The 18,013-nt window shown below is 35.2% G+C and overlaps 1 protein-coding gene across 12 annotated transcripts in view; it reads left to right on the top strand.

The window, feature by feature from the left end:
• The window catches only part of LOC130048105 (uncharacterized), a 112,932-nt gene that overhangs the window by 32,944 nt on the left and 61,975 nt on the right, over window positions 1-18,013 (top strand). For 7 of the 12 annotated variants that reach the window (XR_008796936.1, XR_008796935.1, XR_008796934.1 and 4 more), the window contains 2 exons: window positions 11,572-11,686; window positions 17,374-17,476. Coding sequence is in view for 3 of the 12 variants with exons in the window: in XM_056144271.1 (XP_056000246.1) it covers window positions 11,572-11,610 (39 nt within the window). In the remaining 9 variants the exon portion in view is untranslated. Of the gene's footprint in view, window positions 1-11,571; window positions 11,687-17,373; window positions 17,477-18,013 lie in introns of those variants that run through there. The other 5 variants (XM_056144271.1, XM_056144270.1, XM_056144269.1 and 2 more) reach the window with 1 other exon arrangement.

Genomic DNA, 18,013 nt, shown 5'->3' with positions numbered 1-18,013 from the left:
AATACAAGTTCAGTTTGCATTTCAGTTGATATTCATTTGATAATTAGTACCTTACTTTGCCATAACAAGTTACAGATCAAGTTCGAATTTTGTCTCGGTCTGTTGATTTTTCATTAAGTTATGGCCCTTGAACATAAAAAAATAGCATGAATTGTTAGTTTACATCCTAGTTTCTTATCTCTGTAGAAAAGAGTACTACACTCATTAAAACTTCTAGCATAGTAATACAACAATATAGCTAAATTATTCTTGATCACCTACATGTCACAGTTTATTGATATGGTTAAAGGACTCAACGCATGTTTCTAAACTTTTTCATCAAAATTAATTCTTTTCATGCCTTAAACTACTTTAAATGTGTTTTATATGAAATATTTTGCGTAGTTTTGGAGTTTGAAAGCGATGAAATTCAAATCAAAACAAACACCCAATCACTTTTTCAAAAACCACTTGAACAGAGACCCAGATAAGCTGCAAGAAAATGGATATATGGAAGCTTATAAGCACTGGTAGGCCTACAGCATACATTCTGTTTTGGTCTTCAAATTCAATACACACTCGGATCAACTGACCTTCACCTTGTAACAACATATACAATGTAACTTGTGCTCTCAGTTTCTACCAACTGGTAAATTTACGAAAAATTTAATGATACAAAATAATTGAACTTTTAATTATAAAAATAATAGACTATTGTAGTTCCTAAAATTATAATTATAAAATTATTTCCTCATTGAACTCATAAAATCTTTCAAGAGTGCATCAGTATAATGCTGTGCTCCCGCTTCCTATCGAGGTCCTGATCGCAATTCAAAAATAATAATAAGATTGCTTTATTAAAATAAAATAATGTGATTTCCACTTTAAATTTGATTATAGTTATTGATTTGTGTTTTTATGCCCCCCTTCGAAAAAAAGAGGGCATATTGTTTTGCAACTGTCGGTCGGTCGGTCTGTAGACCATGTGTTGTCCACTCAATATCTTTCGACCCCTTTGCTTAATAACAACCAAACTTGGTACAGGGGTTGCCCCTGGAGAGTAGATGATCCTTATAGATTTTCAGGTCACATGGTCAAAGGTCAAGGTCAAACTGCTGGTCTTTACCCCATGAGGTAGACCATGTGTTGTCCACTCAATAACTTTTGACCCCTATGCATGATAACTACCAAACTTGGTACAAGGGTTGCCCTTGGAGAGTAGATGATCCCTATTGACCTTCAGGTCACATGGTCAAAGGTCAAGGTCAAACCTCTGGTCTTAAGCCTATGTGTTGTCCACTCAATATCTTTTGACCCCTTTGCTTTATAATAGCCAAAATTGATACAGAGGCTTTCCTTAGAGAGTAGATGATCCCTATGGATTTTCAGGTCACGTGGTCAAAGGTCAAGGTCAAACTGCTGGTCTTAACCCCATGTGGTAAACCATGAGTTGTCTGCTCAATATCTTGAGAACCATTCACTTGATTGTAATGATATTTCATATGTGGGTTGGTTATAAAAAGAAGAGGACCCCAATTGTTTTTTAGGTCAAAAGGTTAAAGGTCAAGGGTCAATCTACTCTGGACATAGGAATATACTGTCCGCTCAATATCTTGAGAACCCTTTGCTTGACAGACATCAGACTTGGTACACTGGTACATCATCAGGAGAAGATGACACCTATTGGTTTTGAGATCACATGGTCAAAGGTCAAGGGTCAATCTGGACATAGGAATATATTGACCACTGAATGTCTCAAGAATCCTTTGCTTGACAGACATCAAACTTGGTACACTGGTATATCTTTAGAAGAAAATGACCCATATTGATTTTGAGGTCACATGGTCAAAGGTCAAGGGTCAATCTACTCTGGACATAAGAATATACTGTCCGATCAACATCTTGAGAACCCATTGCTTGACAGACATCGACCTTGGTACACTGGTACATCATCAGGAGAAGATGACTACTAATGAATTTGAGGTCACATGGTCAAGGGTCAAACTGGACATAGGAATATACTGTCCGTTCAATATCTTGAGAACCCTTTGCTTGACAGACATCAAACTTGGTACACTAGTACATCTTCAGGAGTTGATGACCCCTATTGATTTTTAGGTCACATGGTCAATCCACTCTTGACATAGGAAGATATTGTGTGCTCAATATTTTGAATTGATGATACTACTCTCAATTATATTTGTGTGTGTGTATAACCCTTTTCAATTTTGCACCATGGGGGGCATATGTGTTTTACAAACATCTCTTGTTTTTCTTTTTCTTTCTTTGTGAAATGCACCTGTGACAGCTAGTAGCTTGGCCTAGGGCATAGTTGTCAACAATGTAACATATTATAATTGGTCTAATCCAAAAATAAATAATGATTGCACTGTTTATTTTAGAAAAACAGCGCCAATTACAGATGTATAAAGGAATAACATTACTGAACAGTTTGTAGACAGTGACCCCTATGAACATTATTTACTCGCAATATTGCTGATTTCATACTTGCTTTCCTCGCTATATTTGGGTATTTACATTGAGCTATTTGTATGCACTGGTGGCGATAAGATATAAAACTCAGGAAATTTGTCAACTTCGATTTAAATGTTGCCCATGGTGAATAAATTAGGCCCCTAAAATCTGAGTTTTTAGTAATACCTCATAGTACTTTCACAATCCGAAGGGCGCATGTGACGTCACTGTACCACGTGGCTACCTCAGAGCTGCCAACCCTCACGATTTTGGCGTAAGGCTTACGATTTTAGGGCCGAAAATATGACTTACGATTTCACTGTACATCTTTCGATTTTCGCTTATTTGACATTTTGAAATTTTTAGAGCTGTCCGTCATTGGTTTTTACTTTTATAATAAGCAAGCTATAGTCGTTACTACGTTTGTTTGCATAGTCTATATCTATATAGAGTCTAGATCATTTTAATGCTTTAAAATAAACAATATGGCAGCTGCTACTGAATGTAAAGCATGTGTTGATGGAAATAACAACAATACTCCCCCAAAGAAGAAAGCCTAATGGAGCTAGAAATTCAAAGAACAATATGCAAGTACACTGTAATCATCTACCGTATTTTGCCGAATATAATACACACTTTTTTTAGAGAATATTTTTGTGTCAGAAAGGGGTGCGTATTATATACCACAATAGGTTTTTGACCTTTTTTTCCAGATGAAACTCGGCGATTAAGTAGTGTAATATTTCACTCAAAGACCAAGGCTTCGGATACTGTACGCCGCGCCTTTTCACGTTCACCTATTTATTAAGTAGAAAATTCGACCTCAAGAAAATTACTACAGAAACGTAAAATTACAGAAAATGTGATATATATACTTACAATATCTAAATAATTCAATTATCATGAAACAAACAGCCAATCAAATTGCATTAGATCTGACTATTCATTACATCGCATGCCGCCATTATTGAAAGCATGTGTACACAATAATGCCTTGACACGTGCTAAAATTGTTGGAAAATAATTTTGTCACTTGCTAAAAGTTTGTTTACTGTAAGTTTTATGAATAGGCCTAATTTTTAATGAAATACTTATTTGAATCTTTGAAATAACTATTCTTGCGTAAAAGCATGTGTTTTACGAAGCCATTGTTGTGTACACTGCTTTTGTTAGATACCCCCTCCGGGTAAAGAAATACCTAACAAATTTTTTTTCCACACATTTTAATAGTCATCGTAGTTAACGAGGAGTTGATAATTTGCATCTTTGTACCTACCATGGTGTGTTGATTACAGTAAAATAAGCGATAGTTTAATTGTTTCATTTTATTTTTATAACATCGGCTATTTGATTGATTTTAAGTTTCAACAAAGGAAATATCGAGTCAGTTAAGACTTTAATGCTACAAAATCTCGTGCTTTGCTGAAATGAACAGGCTTGTCCGGGTTGATATTTCCCTGAAGATTCTCATTGAAGATTACCGCGATGTAGACCTCATCTCAAAAAGTTTGCAAATTATTGTGCGTTGTTTAGAATTCATTATTTCTGCAAAAATATTAAGTGAAAATTAACACCAAGTATAAAATAAAGATTACCGCTTGGTCAAAATTTTTGCTGCGTATTATACACCCGAAGTGCGTTTTTTCACCAACTTTTAGGCTCAAAGTGGGGGGTGCGTATTAAACACCACTGCGTATTATATTCGGCAAAATACGGTATTCGTTTCAAAGTCAGAAAGGGGGAGTTTGTATACGTGTACAATCTGTTTGACAAATCTTCAACATTTCTCACGGCAGCGAAAATGACATAAAAAAAACTTGCCAGAATAACTGATTCAGTAACTAAAATTATATATATAATATATAAAAACTTGCCAGAATAACTGACACAGTAACTGTAAAATTATGCAATATACTAATGTAACTATTTTTTACCCAAGTTTTAGAAAGTAAAATCAATAAAAGATGTATTTGATCTTTTGCAGTAAAATTGTAAAATGTATAACAATTAGTATGTCTAAATTCATTAAATTTGGAATTGAAATGTGCCTAAAATTGCTCAGGTTACATGTTTATTCATAAAAAAATCTCCAGCGGCAGGGGGTCTAGGCAGCCCCCTGACCCCCACCTTACTATTTTCCATTTTATAATGTTGGCAGCTCTGCTACCTGCCTAATTAACTAGACTTTTGAAATCAGGGCTTAGATTTAAGTCTGTATTGTGGTTAATTTATCGCAAAATTTCGGTGAACGAACTATTAGAATTAATTACTATAAGCATATAAAGAAGACAAAATGCATATAATTTTGTATACTTTGAAAACATGAGGTGTACGTCCTTTAATTCAATTCAATTCAATTCTTTATTGGCACTAAAGCACATTATATAAGAATGTGTTGTTAGCCATACATAGATACACATATATATTGATACATTACAAAATATCAAACTGTTGAAAACTTATTTCTAACATTAAAACAGTCTCTGATGTATAGACAGGTTTGTTTTGTAGATACAAGGTTATGTGGATTTAGTAAACAAAATAAGGTATTAATATCTAGTAGTTTAAAGACCTAATTATAAACCTAATTATAAATTTCTCTTTTTTTCCCCTGGTCTAGTCTCTACTCAAATAGTAGTTGATTTCCTATCCTGGTTCCCCAATTTTCCCTTTTACCATAACCTACATACATAATGAACTTTGAATAATTTTGTGGTACAGTAATTTTTGCAAGCGGTAGGGGACTATGTATTGCCATGCAATACTCTCAGAATTCTTGTTTAAATCTAAAGAGTGCAGAATGTACTTCTAGATTCTGGATTTTATACTGTTGATTGGCGTGAAATATGCATGTATGTGCATGCACATGCATGTATATGTACATGTAGTAAATTTTTAGTGTTTAAAATGTCAGGCATGTGAGAGTGTACCTATGTATGATTGATTCTTGTTGTGATGTTGTAGAGCTTCATTGCTTTTAAATTTTTCGACTCTGGGTAGAAGTGAGAAAATTACCATTTTAAGGAAAATGACAATTAAATTTTGTATGTACCCGTAATGTTGGTTTCATCTGAGTTTTGTTTCATTAATATCGCATGATGAAAATGCTTGGTGCGTATGGTAGATCAAAGCAGTAGTACGCCTTAATATTACGATATCATGATTTTGTTCTTCCAATATTGGCCTGGATAATTATAGAATCAGAAATATAAATTCTGGCAGATGGAATTTTGGTCAAAGAATGTTGTCAACTGACATGATAAAGATGAAATTCTTAAATCAACATTCGACGATGAAGATAGTTTTAACAGACCACTGAATCCGTGAATTGTGACAGACGGAATGACCGGCCCCTTTAAGAAGTAAAAGTGTGATGAAATATTATTTATAGTTACATATAGTGCTTCATTTTCTGTTTTAGTGCATGCAGTACACTGTTTTGTATATTTATTTGTAGTGCTAATATGCAATTATGTACAATGTAAGCATATAGGCAAATACACTGCACATGTATATTTCAATTTTAGAGCTTTGAAATGCATGTAAATGGTTTTTTTTTCTTTTAATGCATGGAAATGTTGACATTATCCAGGGATTTTTTACCCCTTGAATTCAGGGGCCAGGGCCTTCAAGTTTGGGAAAAACAGAGATATTTGATTGAAATTGGGAAATTTGTTTCATACAGATAAATAAGAAAAATAAGCAAAAAAATTAACCATTTGATATTTTATTATCAATGTGGCTGGCTTAAGCATGCTTTAATTTCTGGTCTTTGGCAGAGAAAAAACTGTCAATTATTTTGCAACAGAGTCGCACTAAGGTTGGATGGCCCCTCATGGCATATTTTCATCAAAGCATCCATTATATGGAATTTTTAGGCATCATTTTGGGAAAAACACCTGGTTTTCAGCATTGGGAATGGGGCCAAATTTTGGCCCTCTACAGACCCTAAAAAAATCCCTGTTATCGTAATTTATTTACTAATGCAAATGGTTAAATCCAATGAAAGAATGTATTTAATTCACTACGCATCAATAAAGTAAGTGGTTACTTATTATGTAAATTTAAGATAGAAAATATGTAATTCAGTTATCCGGACGCTTCAATAATCCGGACGATTTTGCTGGGAACCAAAGTGTCCGGATTAACGAGGCTCCACTGTAGTACAATGTCCTTAGCTATTTAAAGTAGATCTTTCATATCTTGTATTTGTATTTCTTATGGCAAGACCTTTCCTTTCATGTCATGATTTTTGACCTTGTGACCTTGAACTTGGAGTTTGACCTACTTTTAAGAAAACATGACATATTAAATATATTTGGAACTATGTTAGATAGGGCTTCATATTTAGGGTCTTCCGTCTCCAACGGAAGACCCTTCTATTATTCTGTTGTTGATTTTTCACTTCTTTTATTATTATTAATATTTTTCTCTTTACACATTTTGTGCAGACGATTTCTCAGAGATGGCTGGATGGATTTCTTTGAAAATTTTAGGGATGATGTATCATGATCTAAACCTGATACATATTTTTTTATTTTTGAAAATTCACTTCCGGTCGAAAGTTATCCCCCTTTTATCGATTTTTAGATGATCATTTTGTGTGGCCAAAATCTCAAAAACGATAAAAGCTAGAGTGCTGAAATTTTCAGTGATGTTAGACGAAATGTTGTAGTTGTGCACTTGGATTTTCAAAATTTCCGGAAGTGCCTAGTATGGAAGCTCAGTAGGGGTCGAAAATGGAGTTTAAAAAAGTGCCCAATTTTTTTCCACGTTTTAAATCAGAATTTTTAACTCGTAAATATTTTGCTTAGACATATATAACAAAAGTTGTACAGTTTATTGAGATCTTTCGTGCCATATCAAGAAATGGGCCCATGGGCCTCATGGCTCGCCTGAACCATTGAATTTCTGTTACAATGATTAACTTTTTTCTCACGAAACTTTTGATAAGACATGTAGAATAAAAGTTGTTCAGTTTTGCAAGATCTATCTAATGATATCAAAAAATAGACCTCTGGGCGTCATGGCTCGCCTGAACAGTCGGATTTGTATCATAATTAATAACATTAATAACTTTTTTCTCGGGAAACTTTTGACAAGACATGTAGAACAAAAGTTGTTCAGTTTCGCAAGCGTTAACTAACGATGTTAAGAAATTGGCCTGCGGGTCTCATGGCTCACCTGAACAGTTGGGTTATCGTTGCAATCTATGATATTTTTGTCAAGAAACTTTTGATAAGACATCTAGAACAAAAGTTGTTCAGTTTTGCAAGATCTTTTGAACAACATCATGTAAAAGGCGAACAGGCCTCATGGCTCACCTGAACAGTTTGATTAGTGTCACAATCAATAACTTTTTTCTGGAGAAACTTTTGATAAGACATGTAGAACAAAAGTTGTTCAGTTTTGCAAGATCTTTCAAACGATATCAAGAAAAAGGCCCATGGGCCTTATGACTCTCCTTAACAGTCTGATAAATGTTGCAATCAATAACTTTTCTCAAGAAAATTTTGATAGGACATGTAGAACAAAATTTGTTCAGTTTTGCGAGATATATCTAGAATGATATATTTAAAAAAAAGGCCTCCGGGCGACATGACTCGCCTGATCAGTCGATTTTGTATTGCAGTAAATAATATTATTAACTTTTTTCTCGAAAAAGGCTGACCCCTTTCATTAATGGTCGAGAGGGGCAGAGAGTCTTTAATTTATAACACTTAAATGATCAATATTTGTAAAACATTACCGAAGATAAGTTGTACGTCTATACATTATTTTTGTATCATTATTTATGAACGAAAATCTCGGTCAAATTCTTATCTCATCACATCTAAAATTGGACGGAAGACCCACTCATTGCTCGCAACGAGATCGCATCTAGTTTGTATATATATTCTTTATGGCAAGACCTTGTACACAATGGTGTTTGATCTTTTGACATTGGAGTTTGACCTACAGTCAAAACTGCCATAGCAACCCACTGTATTAAGCGACTCACTGTCGTATGTGACCATAAAAAGTCCCCCCCAAGAAGTTGCTCTATATATTGTACCTGTATTAAACGACCACCTGTCTTGATGTGACCAATGACCATGATTTTTAAAACCTTTTCGTGTATTTTCACGAAATTTTACCTTTATTTAACGACTGTACATTTTTCCATTACAACGCGATTAATACTTTTGATTTTGGTTGAGCCGACTATTCTGGGAATTATCGCCCCTACACTTTCGTTTTCAAATGCACGACTATTCTGGGAATTATCGCCCCTAACACTTTCGTTTTATAACGCATAGTTTGGCGGTGATCTTGTTTAGTAGGCCCTCTGAATTAATTTCCAGAATAATGACCAGAACTAGTGGCTCACTTCGAGATGTCCCGAATATTTGACACGTCCGAGTTCAAGACAGTTGCCTGCATTAGTTCAAAGCTTAAAAGATTTGCTGTGCATTTACAATGGATATGTTGATTTATTTAATGTTTCTCAAATTGAATAACATATTCCCAGCATGTATTGTACAAAAGGAGACACAACACTTCATCATTTGCTTTCTTACCACAAGTATTGCATTTTTTAGTTACACTGTACAAGTAGGCTATACATGATTGATTGATTAAATATTGTTTAACGTCCCTGTTGAGAATATTTCACTCATATGGAGACGTCACCAGAGCTGGTGAAGGGCTGCAAAATTTCAGCCTATGCTCGGCGCTTATGGCCTTTGAGCAGGGAGGGATCTTTATCATGCCACACCTGGTGTGACACGGGACCTCGGTTTTTGCAGTCTCATCTGAAGGTCCTTCATTTAGTCGCCTTCTACAACAGGCAAGAGGTACTGAGGACCTATTCTAATCCGAATCCCCACGGGACGGCTATACATAAATACTCTTTACAACAAAGTGTTTATAAGTTTTAGAAAATTTACATGCAGTTCATAAATGAGATTTAAATCTCATGTAAATGTGTAATATGAAATGCATGTTTATCATTTTTAAACAGATTAAATGTAATTTTTGATGAATAATAAATCATGATACAACACATTGTTTTCTAGATTTTTAACTACAGTGTATTATTAATTTTATTTTACAACTATTAAAACCGTACTTGATATTCTTAATGATAAATTCCAAATAGATGTAGTAATTTTCTCCATTGTACAAATTATTTGCGAAATTTTATCCATTAACTGCGGAAATAGGCAACCTGTATTAAGAGACCGCCTGTCATATGTGACCTTTTTTCCATTCTTCATTGGACAGTCTCTTAATACAGGTTTGACTGTACTTTAAAAAAAAAATCCCTGACCTATTCAATATCTTCTGAACTATTCAAGGTAATTAAGGCTTGCAGACCTTGATGTATTTGTGACCTTGACTTGGAAGTTGTCTACTTTTAATAAGAAAAAATCTTACCTACCAGGGTATTTAATATCTCCTGAAATATTTAAGATAAAGCTTTCATATTCTATATATATAGATTTCATATGGCAAGGTCTTTCATATCATACCATGATATTGTGACCTTGGTCTTATCCAGAACAGCAAGATCAAGTTAGTCATATTGGTGTTGAGGCATCCAGTATCATGTGAATTCATTTTCAGTTATGTTGTGATCTGGCCTTTGGGGCTACAGGGTTCGAAATTAACTTTTTCAAGCACTAGTCCGTTCGGACTAGTCACTATTGATGTTCACTAGTCCGCAAAGCATTTCACTAGTCCGTCCAGTATATCAAAAAATGATCTTCATTTTAATCAAACTAAACACATCACAGTTGCAAACAGTTCAATTTCTGACATGCACCTATAGAAGAAAAAGAGACCACCATATTGAGTTAATCCTTTGATAAACGTCCATAAGTGCGTTCGAGATTGATGTTCCTGTTGTTTTGGTATTCAGACCTTAGAGTCACAGGAGTTCGAAATTTTATCAATAAAGTCAATAAAATTCACTCGATTGACCAAGTCATGAGCTATAGTGTTATGAACTACTGTGTTAGAGTCGCGAATGACGAGAACATGTGCATACAAACGTGCATGTTCTCGGACCACACTACTTGCAATTCTTGCACCTAGAACACGTTCTCGTGATGTGTACTCGGCGTTCGGAATCGGCAGGAATTTGACAATGTGTGCTCGTTCGAAGAACGGCGGTCTCAAACGCACTCCATGTGTTTGGAAGATCAGACTGTCATAGTCATGCAAACACCTGACCATGCAGGTAATCAACCATAAGTTCAAACATCTAAGAGACTCAGACAAATCTTGCTAAAATCTTTACCAATTCAAAATTGATTTCCGGATTTTCACTAGTCCGTACGGACTAGTGCTATAGAGAGTTCACTAGTCCGACATGTTTTCTACTAGTCTCGGACTTACGGACATGAGTTAATTCCTGGGCTATGTTTGGGAAGCAATATGAGGTCAAATTTTTTTATAAGAATAAAGATTGATAAAAGAAATCTTTAAAAAATCACAACACATGAACAATGACAGGGCCAAGATGACATAAGTGAACAATGTGGCCCATGGGCCTCTTATTAATTTCATCTCACTATTTCAGATAGCACACAAACACATGGTAGTAATTAATACTTTAATACTCTCTTTACAAGTGTGTTGGTAGGGAATGATAGAGTTAAGACTTGTACTCTTATATTGAATTTATCCTTGTTTATACTCAGAAGACAGCATGTAATTATTCACAAATATTTTTCATGGGGAAAGAATGCATTTAAATGACATTGAGTGACTAGCTTGGTCCATAAAATTAATAACTTAAAATATTGTTGAAATTTTCTAATTTTGCGATTTTGCAGCAAGAAATTTTTTTCAGTAGTAGTATGCAATGATAACTTTGACATATATTCAGAATCAAACTTACTTGACTTAAATGCAAGTATATATGATAGTGACAAGAAAGGTCTTCATGGTCCAAGGAAAGTACTGAGAAAAGGTCATATAAATGAACAACAAGTTGAGTACATGTACATGAATAACTTATCAAGAAATTTTTTTGGAACCACACTCCTCATGTTTTCTTTCAAGTTGTCAGGTAATTTTACTATAATTCCATTTTGTGTAGTTACAATTTTAGTTCATATTTAAATTCAGAAACCAAGAAAGGGACTACTAGATGAGGAGAGTGAATGAGGTTCATCAATTGATGTTGATCCTGAAGCCATTAAAGAAATAAGCAGTGAGCTTCATTTTACCTGTAAGCCTAAAAGTAAGCTATTTGTTTAACAATTTCATTTGTTTCATTTTAATTAGCTTGCCTGAGCTAGCTTTTTTAATCGCTCATTGTCTATATAGATCATTCTGTCTGTTGTCCATTGAGAGGTTAATCTGTAATCTTTGCACATTCTCAACTTCTCCAAAACCACTGGGTCAATTTCTACCAAACTTGGTAGAGAGCATCCTTGACTGAAGAAGCTTCAATATTTATGCCCTCCTTTGAAAAAGAGGGAGCATATTGTTTTACACCTGTCTGTCTGTCGGTCGGTCTGTAGACCATGTGTTGTCCGCTCAATATCTTGAGAACCATTCACTTGATGATAAAGATATTTCATATGTGGGTTAGTTATGAGTAGAAGAGGATCCCTATTGTTTTTCAGGTCAAAGGTCAAGGGTCAATCTACTCTGGACATAGGAATATAATGTCCGCTCAATATCTTGAGAACCCTTTGCTTGAAAGACATCAAACTTGGCACACTGGTACATCCTAAGGAGTAGATGACCCCTATTGATTTTGAGGTCATATGGTCAAAGGTCAAGGGTCAAAATGGGCATAGGAATATACTGACCATTCAATGTCTAGAGAACCCTTTGCTTGACAGACATCAAACTTGGTACGCCAGTACATCTTCAGAAGAAGATGACCCCCATTGATTTTGAGGTCACATGGTCAAAGGCCAAGGGTCAAACTGAACATAGGAATATACTGTCCGTTCAATATCTTGAGAATCCTTTGCTTGACAAATATCAAACTTGATACACTGGTACATCTTCAAGAGAAGATGACCCCTATTGATTTTGAGGTCACATGGTCAAAGGTCAAGGGTCAAACTTGACATGGGAATATACTGTCTGCTCAGTATCTTGAGAACCCTTTTCTTGACAGACATCAAACTTGGTACACTGATACGACTTCAGGAGAAGACTACCACTATTGATTTTGAGGTCACATGGTCAAAGGTCAAGGGTTAAACTGTACATAGGAATATACTGTCCGCTCAATATCTTGAGAACCCTTTGCTTGACAGACATCAAACTTGGAACACTGGTACATCTTCAGGAGAAGATGACTACTAATTATTTTAAGGTCACATGGTCAAAAGTCACGGGTCAAATTGGACATAGGAATATACTGTCCGTTCAATATCTTGAGAACCCTTTGCTTGACAGACATCAAACTTGGTACACTGGTACATCTTCAGGAGTTGATGACCCCTATTGATTTTTAGGTCACATGGTCAATCCACTCTTGACATAGGGAGATATTGTGTGCTCAATATTTTGAATTGATGATACTACTCTCAATTAAATGATGTGTGTGTGTATAATCCTTTTCAATTTTGCACCATGGGGGGCATATGTGTTTTACAAAGATCTCTTGTTTATTTTATTTTTCAAAGGAAGGGTCATACCCCCTTTTAAGTGGATATAGTCAAAAATAAGTAAAAACGAGGTAAATCTTCTCAAGAATCGCTGGACTAGAAAACATGAAACTTACATGAAACCTTCCTGATGTAGCATCGATTCAAAGTTGTTCAAGTGATGACCCCAGGGCCACAATAGGGGAACAAGTTTTACTTTCAAATATATACTTATAAAAATACACCAGGGTTTGATATAGATGAAAAGTGGAGGATATGTACAAAGATATCTATTTACTTTAGTTAGTCAGAAAATGGAGTTTTAGTAGAAAGTAATCTGGGAAAAAATTTAAAACCCCTGCTGGATTCGAAATAGCTGCAGAACTGTAGCTCTCTGAAAAATTATTTTGACAGAATAGAGAGCTACAGATCCACCCCTTAGAAAAATCTTCGATTTACGGTGCACAAAAAGCTGTGCATGGTTGAGGCCTTATATCGTTGTATTCTTGTGTTGCTGTCTCATAAATTTAGTAGTAAAAAAAATCTTAACATATTTTCCTACTATACTTGTGTCCAAACATACCTTCAAATATTCATTAAAGCCCCATACGACCCGAAAACTCCCAGCTTCAAATGATTTCATTTGTTGACGTAGCCATGTTAGGTAGCCAGTCAGTTCGAATCCCAGTTCATTTCCATACTTGCACAATAATGTCTAGATGTGAACTAATATCCCCACAAATATTTTAGCTAAATATTTTAGATAGTATATCATCCTAGTTCCTTTAAATAATGATTATTCAAATAGCTAAACTCACGGCAATGCGGCTGTCATTAGTCTGATCCGATCTCCATCCCTGTCACATGGCCACACGAGTGTTAAGAACTTCTGTAGCATTTTCATTAATCAAGAGCTTATTTTACCTTTAGAAAAACTATATTTTTCAATTTCTATAAATTATTCGTTTTGATAATAAATGAAGAACGAATATATAACTTAAAACGAATTTTATGAATATATACCAACACAACAGGGTTCAAATTGACCCGGCTACCTCACATGGCTACGTCAACAAACGAAATCATTTGAAGCTGGGAGTTTTCTGGTCGTATGGGGCTTTAAAGGTCATAGGAGACGGTTTTTAACAATACCTTTTCTCTCCATAATTATCAACTTTATTTCATAGCCTCCTCATAAAAATGCCTTTTTAAGATTAATAACGATATGAACTCTAAGAAATTGAGATGCAAAGTTAGTTGGAATAGAAAATCGTTACCCGATTATCGTTCCTGATTTCCTGAATTTGTGACGTCATAAGAGACCACACTCAGATTTGTGAATCAAAACAGAAGCACACCCATAAACAATTTATTTGCAACTGGGGGAGTTTTTGAATGGGGAACCATAGTTTGTTATACAAGGATATCACTTTGAACTCATAATTAATGCAAATACCAGCCACATCGACGATTTTTCATCGGAGGACGAACAAGAAGATCGATCAAGGTCCTATTTATTACGAATAGGTTGAAATAATACTGACTGGTTAATGATAAATGTATGATAGTTTCAGAGTACATTCTCTGATGACAATAAGAGAAATATAGATAGTTATTACTTGCGCTATTTCTAACCCTTGCAGACACGGTGATGCAGGTTTTTTTCCAGGGGGGGTGGGGGTTGTTGTTGTTGTCAAATTGAAGGCTGACTGACAAAAAAGGTGGGCACCCCTCATCCCCCTTTGGTTTTATGTGTCCAAGTCCCACCCTGACTTGGATATATTTTATAGCCAGATCAGAATTTCCTTTGCACACATCGTGAGCGCCGTATTTTGAATTTATTGATTTTTACAAGTATTGTGTGCAGCTATTTTAGTTTAGCAGGTAAATATAATAATATTAAATATAAATGGCTTTAACATTCTTTTACAATTTTACAACATTCTTTTGTGTATAGCGACATAAAAATAACGGAGCAAATCAAAGATCTTATTTTAATCAGATTGGCTATAAGGGCTCTTTCTTGCGTATAATGGTTGAAACTGCATGGAAGCCAGAGGAAGAACAAATTCTTCGTCTGGACCAGTTATTGAAGTATTTGTCGAAAAATCCGAATGTCCTGACTGTTTTTGTAGGCCATGAGTTATGGACAAGTCAAACAGACAACTTTAGGTAGCCAAAGAATTCAGGTGTGCGGTCCAGAAAAACTAATTCAAACAGAATAAAACTTTCTAAACAGTTTTGGAATATGTTGAGTCATTGTGGGGTGTGGGACGATGATTGGTTCATAAGCTGTACATAGCCAGAAAATCTCCACAGTACGCAGGAACCCCGGTTGGAAACTGTATGTTTGCAGTCATACATCGTCGGATACTGGGTATCCGACGAAGGCAGTCAAACGGATATGTGAAAACTTAGAAAAAAGAATAATCTGCCTAATTTATCAATGGCCAAAGTTCTCATTTACACAAAATAAATTTATCGAGCTTTAATTTTATGTGTTGATTCATTAGATTTAATTATCAACGTTTCGATTAACCTGCACGTCAAGAAAAATGACTACCATGAATTTACAAAAACGTACAGGTAATGCAGGTAACACAGAAAACATCCTGTGTATTTGGGAAGGTATATACAAGCTAGCAGGGTTCCCTTGGGATTGGGGCTTCACACCTGCCTAAAATTAGTCCCGCCCTGAGGAAAACTGACCGGTTGTTCAAAATCCTTGGCCTTTAATTAACGTTATTTTTTGTTTTAAATTTTGACCCCAATAAGGAAACCAACGTGCAAATTAGTGCTTCGTTTGAAGAAGAAGAAAAATCATCCCCCAACTGTTGCATGACTGTAAAAATTGGTTTATTTCACCTAATATAAAAACTTGTAATTTCAATATCGCTCCACCATTTGCTTTGAACATTCTTTTTCAAACAGAAAAGAGTGGGGGGGGGGGGGGGGGGGGGGGGGGGGGGGGGTCTGATAATGCAACTTTCAACATATAAAGTTAGACCTATTCATCTTCAATTTATTTACATGTACTTATATATTCAGAGAAAAAGATTCTGATCAGAAGAGCTTCATATGACTATTTCATTTCTAAACAAATCAGATCATGTTTATACTAAATTATGAATATCTGCACTACCGTCATCAGTCAACGTTTTGCAGGATTTTCTCATCTTAGCCGTGCTTGCAGTTGGTCTGTAGTCGAAAATAGTTACAACTGCATCTGGTCGAAGATTTAATTTCATAAACCCATTAGTTTTTGCCAAAGTAGAGTATATACAATAATGAAACTGATCCTCATCAACCCCCGTAATCACGTAAAATGATTGTCAAACAACCTCCAGTTCTGTGTTCTCTGTGTAGATTTCACACGTACCAGATCTTTCTAAACGTAGGATCATTTAGACAAAAGTATATATAGAAATACCTGACTTGCTACATTATAGTTGAATGTAATCACATTGAACATTTTGACGGCTAAACCCGCAGTTGTTAGTATAAACAAATACACATTTGCGTCAGGCTGGTCTCTTTTGACGTCATCAAAAAAGGGAGATAAGTCACCTTACTATTTTGATACTTCACACCACAGCAGTATTTGACGGTCTGTAGCGCCGGTTACCTTACGATTTTTTGTGAATGACATATTTACATATGTTAAGTAATTAAAGAAGAATTTAACACATTTTTGTGCAAAACAATTTTTTTTTTGAAAATCGTCTCCTATGACCTTTAATGAATATTTGAAAGTGTGTTTGGACACAAGTATAGTAAGAAAATATGTTGAGAATTTTTTGATACTAAATTTATGAGACAGCAACACAAGAATACAACAATATCAGGCCTCAACCGTGCACAGCTTTTTGTGCGCCGTAAATCGAAGGTTTTTCTAAGGGGCGGATATGTAGCTCTCCGTTCCGTCAAAATATTTTTTCAGAGAGCTACGTTTCTGCAGCTAGTTTCGAACCTGCAGTCTACATACAGATCAGCAAACAGCATGCTAATGCGAGCTAGGCGATGAACTTTGAAATGAATGGACAAAATTTATATTGCTGATAATCATATTTTCACTCATGGTTTGAAAGGAAGTCAACCATTATGACACTGTAGAGTACCCCCTTGAAACCATTACAGTGTTATGAAGAATCAATGGAGAAACTCTAATTTATGTGTAAATTGTATAGAAAAGTCACATTGTACTTTTGCTATATTGGTATGCAAGCAATATTGTGCTGCTTGAAGCATTTGGGAATTTCTTCAAATGAAAATAATCCTTAAAGTTTGTATTGTAAGAAACTGTCTTCTCCACATGCAGGTCAGCGGCACACTTGGACGGAAAAAGAGGACAGACTTGTAACAGTTTTTCACAGAGGAAATAAATGATGGAACACAAAAAGGAAATAAGGGAGCACTAAACAGTAAGAAACTTTTTAATATTAGTTTTTCACATATGAATGAATTTACTTAAATTAAATGATATACAATTTGTTCTTGTTGTTAGGCATAACAAATTACCATATTGACCCTTTCCTCACTTGTAACCAGTGCCCCCCAAATTTAAACATTTCAACTTCAATATGTTTTTGTTGTTTTTAGCGCACCTGAGCCAAAGGCTCAAGTGAGCTTTTCTGATCAAAATTTGTCCGTTGTCTGTTGGCGTCGTTGTAAACTTTTGACATTTTCATCTTCTTCTCAAGAACCACTGGGCCAATTATAAACAAACTTGGCCAAAAACATCTTTGGGTAAAGGGCTTTCAAGTTTGTTCAAATGAAGGGTCATGCCCCCTTCAAAGAGAAGATAATCTCAAAAATAGGGTTGCATCATTTAAAAATCCTTCTCAAGAACCACTGGGCCAAAGGAACTGAAATTTTCATGAAAACTTCCTGACATAGTGCAGATTAAAGTTTCTTCAAATCATGGCCTCCGGGTAGGTTGGGGCCACAATAGGGGATCA

This window comes from Ostrea edulis, chromosome 7, assembly GCF_947568905.1.
Source record: "Ostrea edulis chromosome 7, xbOstEdul1.1, whole genome shotgun sequence".
Taxonomy (NCBI): domain Eukaryota; kingdom Metazoa; phylum Mollusca; class Bivalvia; order Ostreida; family Ostreidae; genus Ostrea; species Ostrea edulis.
Note: the sequence above shows the minus strand (reverse complement) of the source record. Positions and strands in the feature narration are given on the sequence as shown.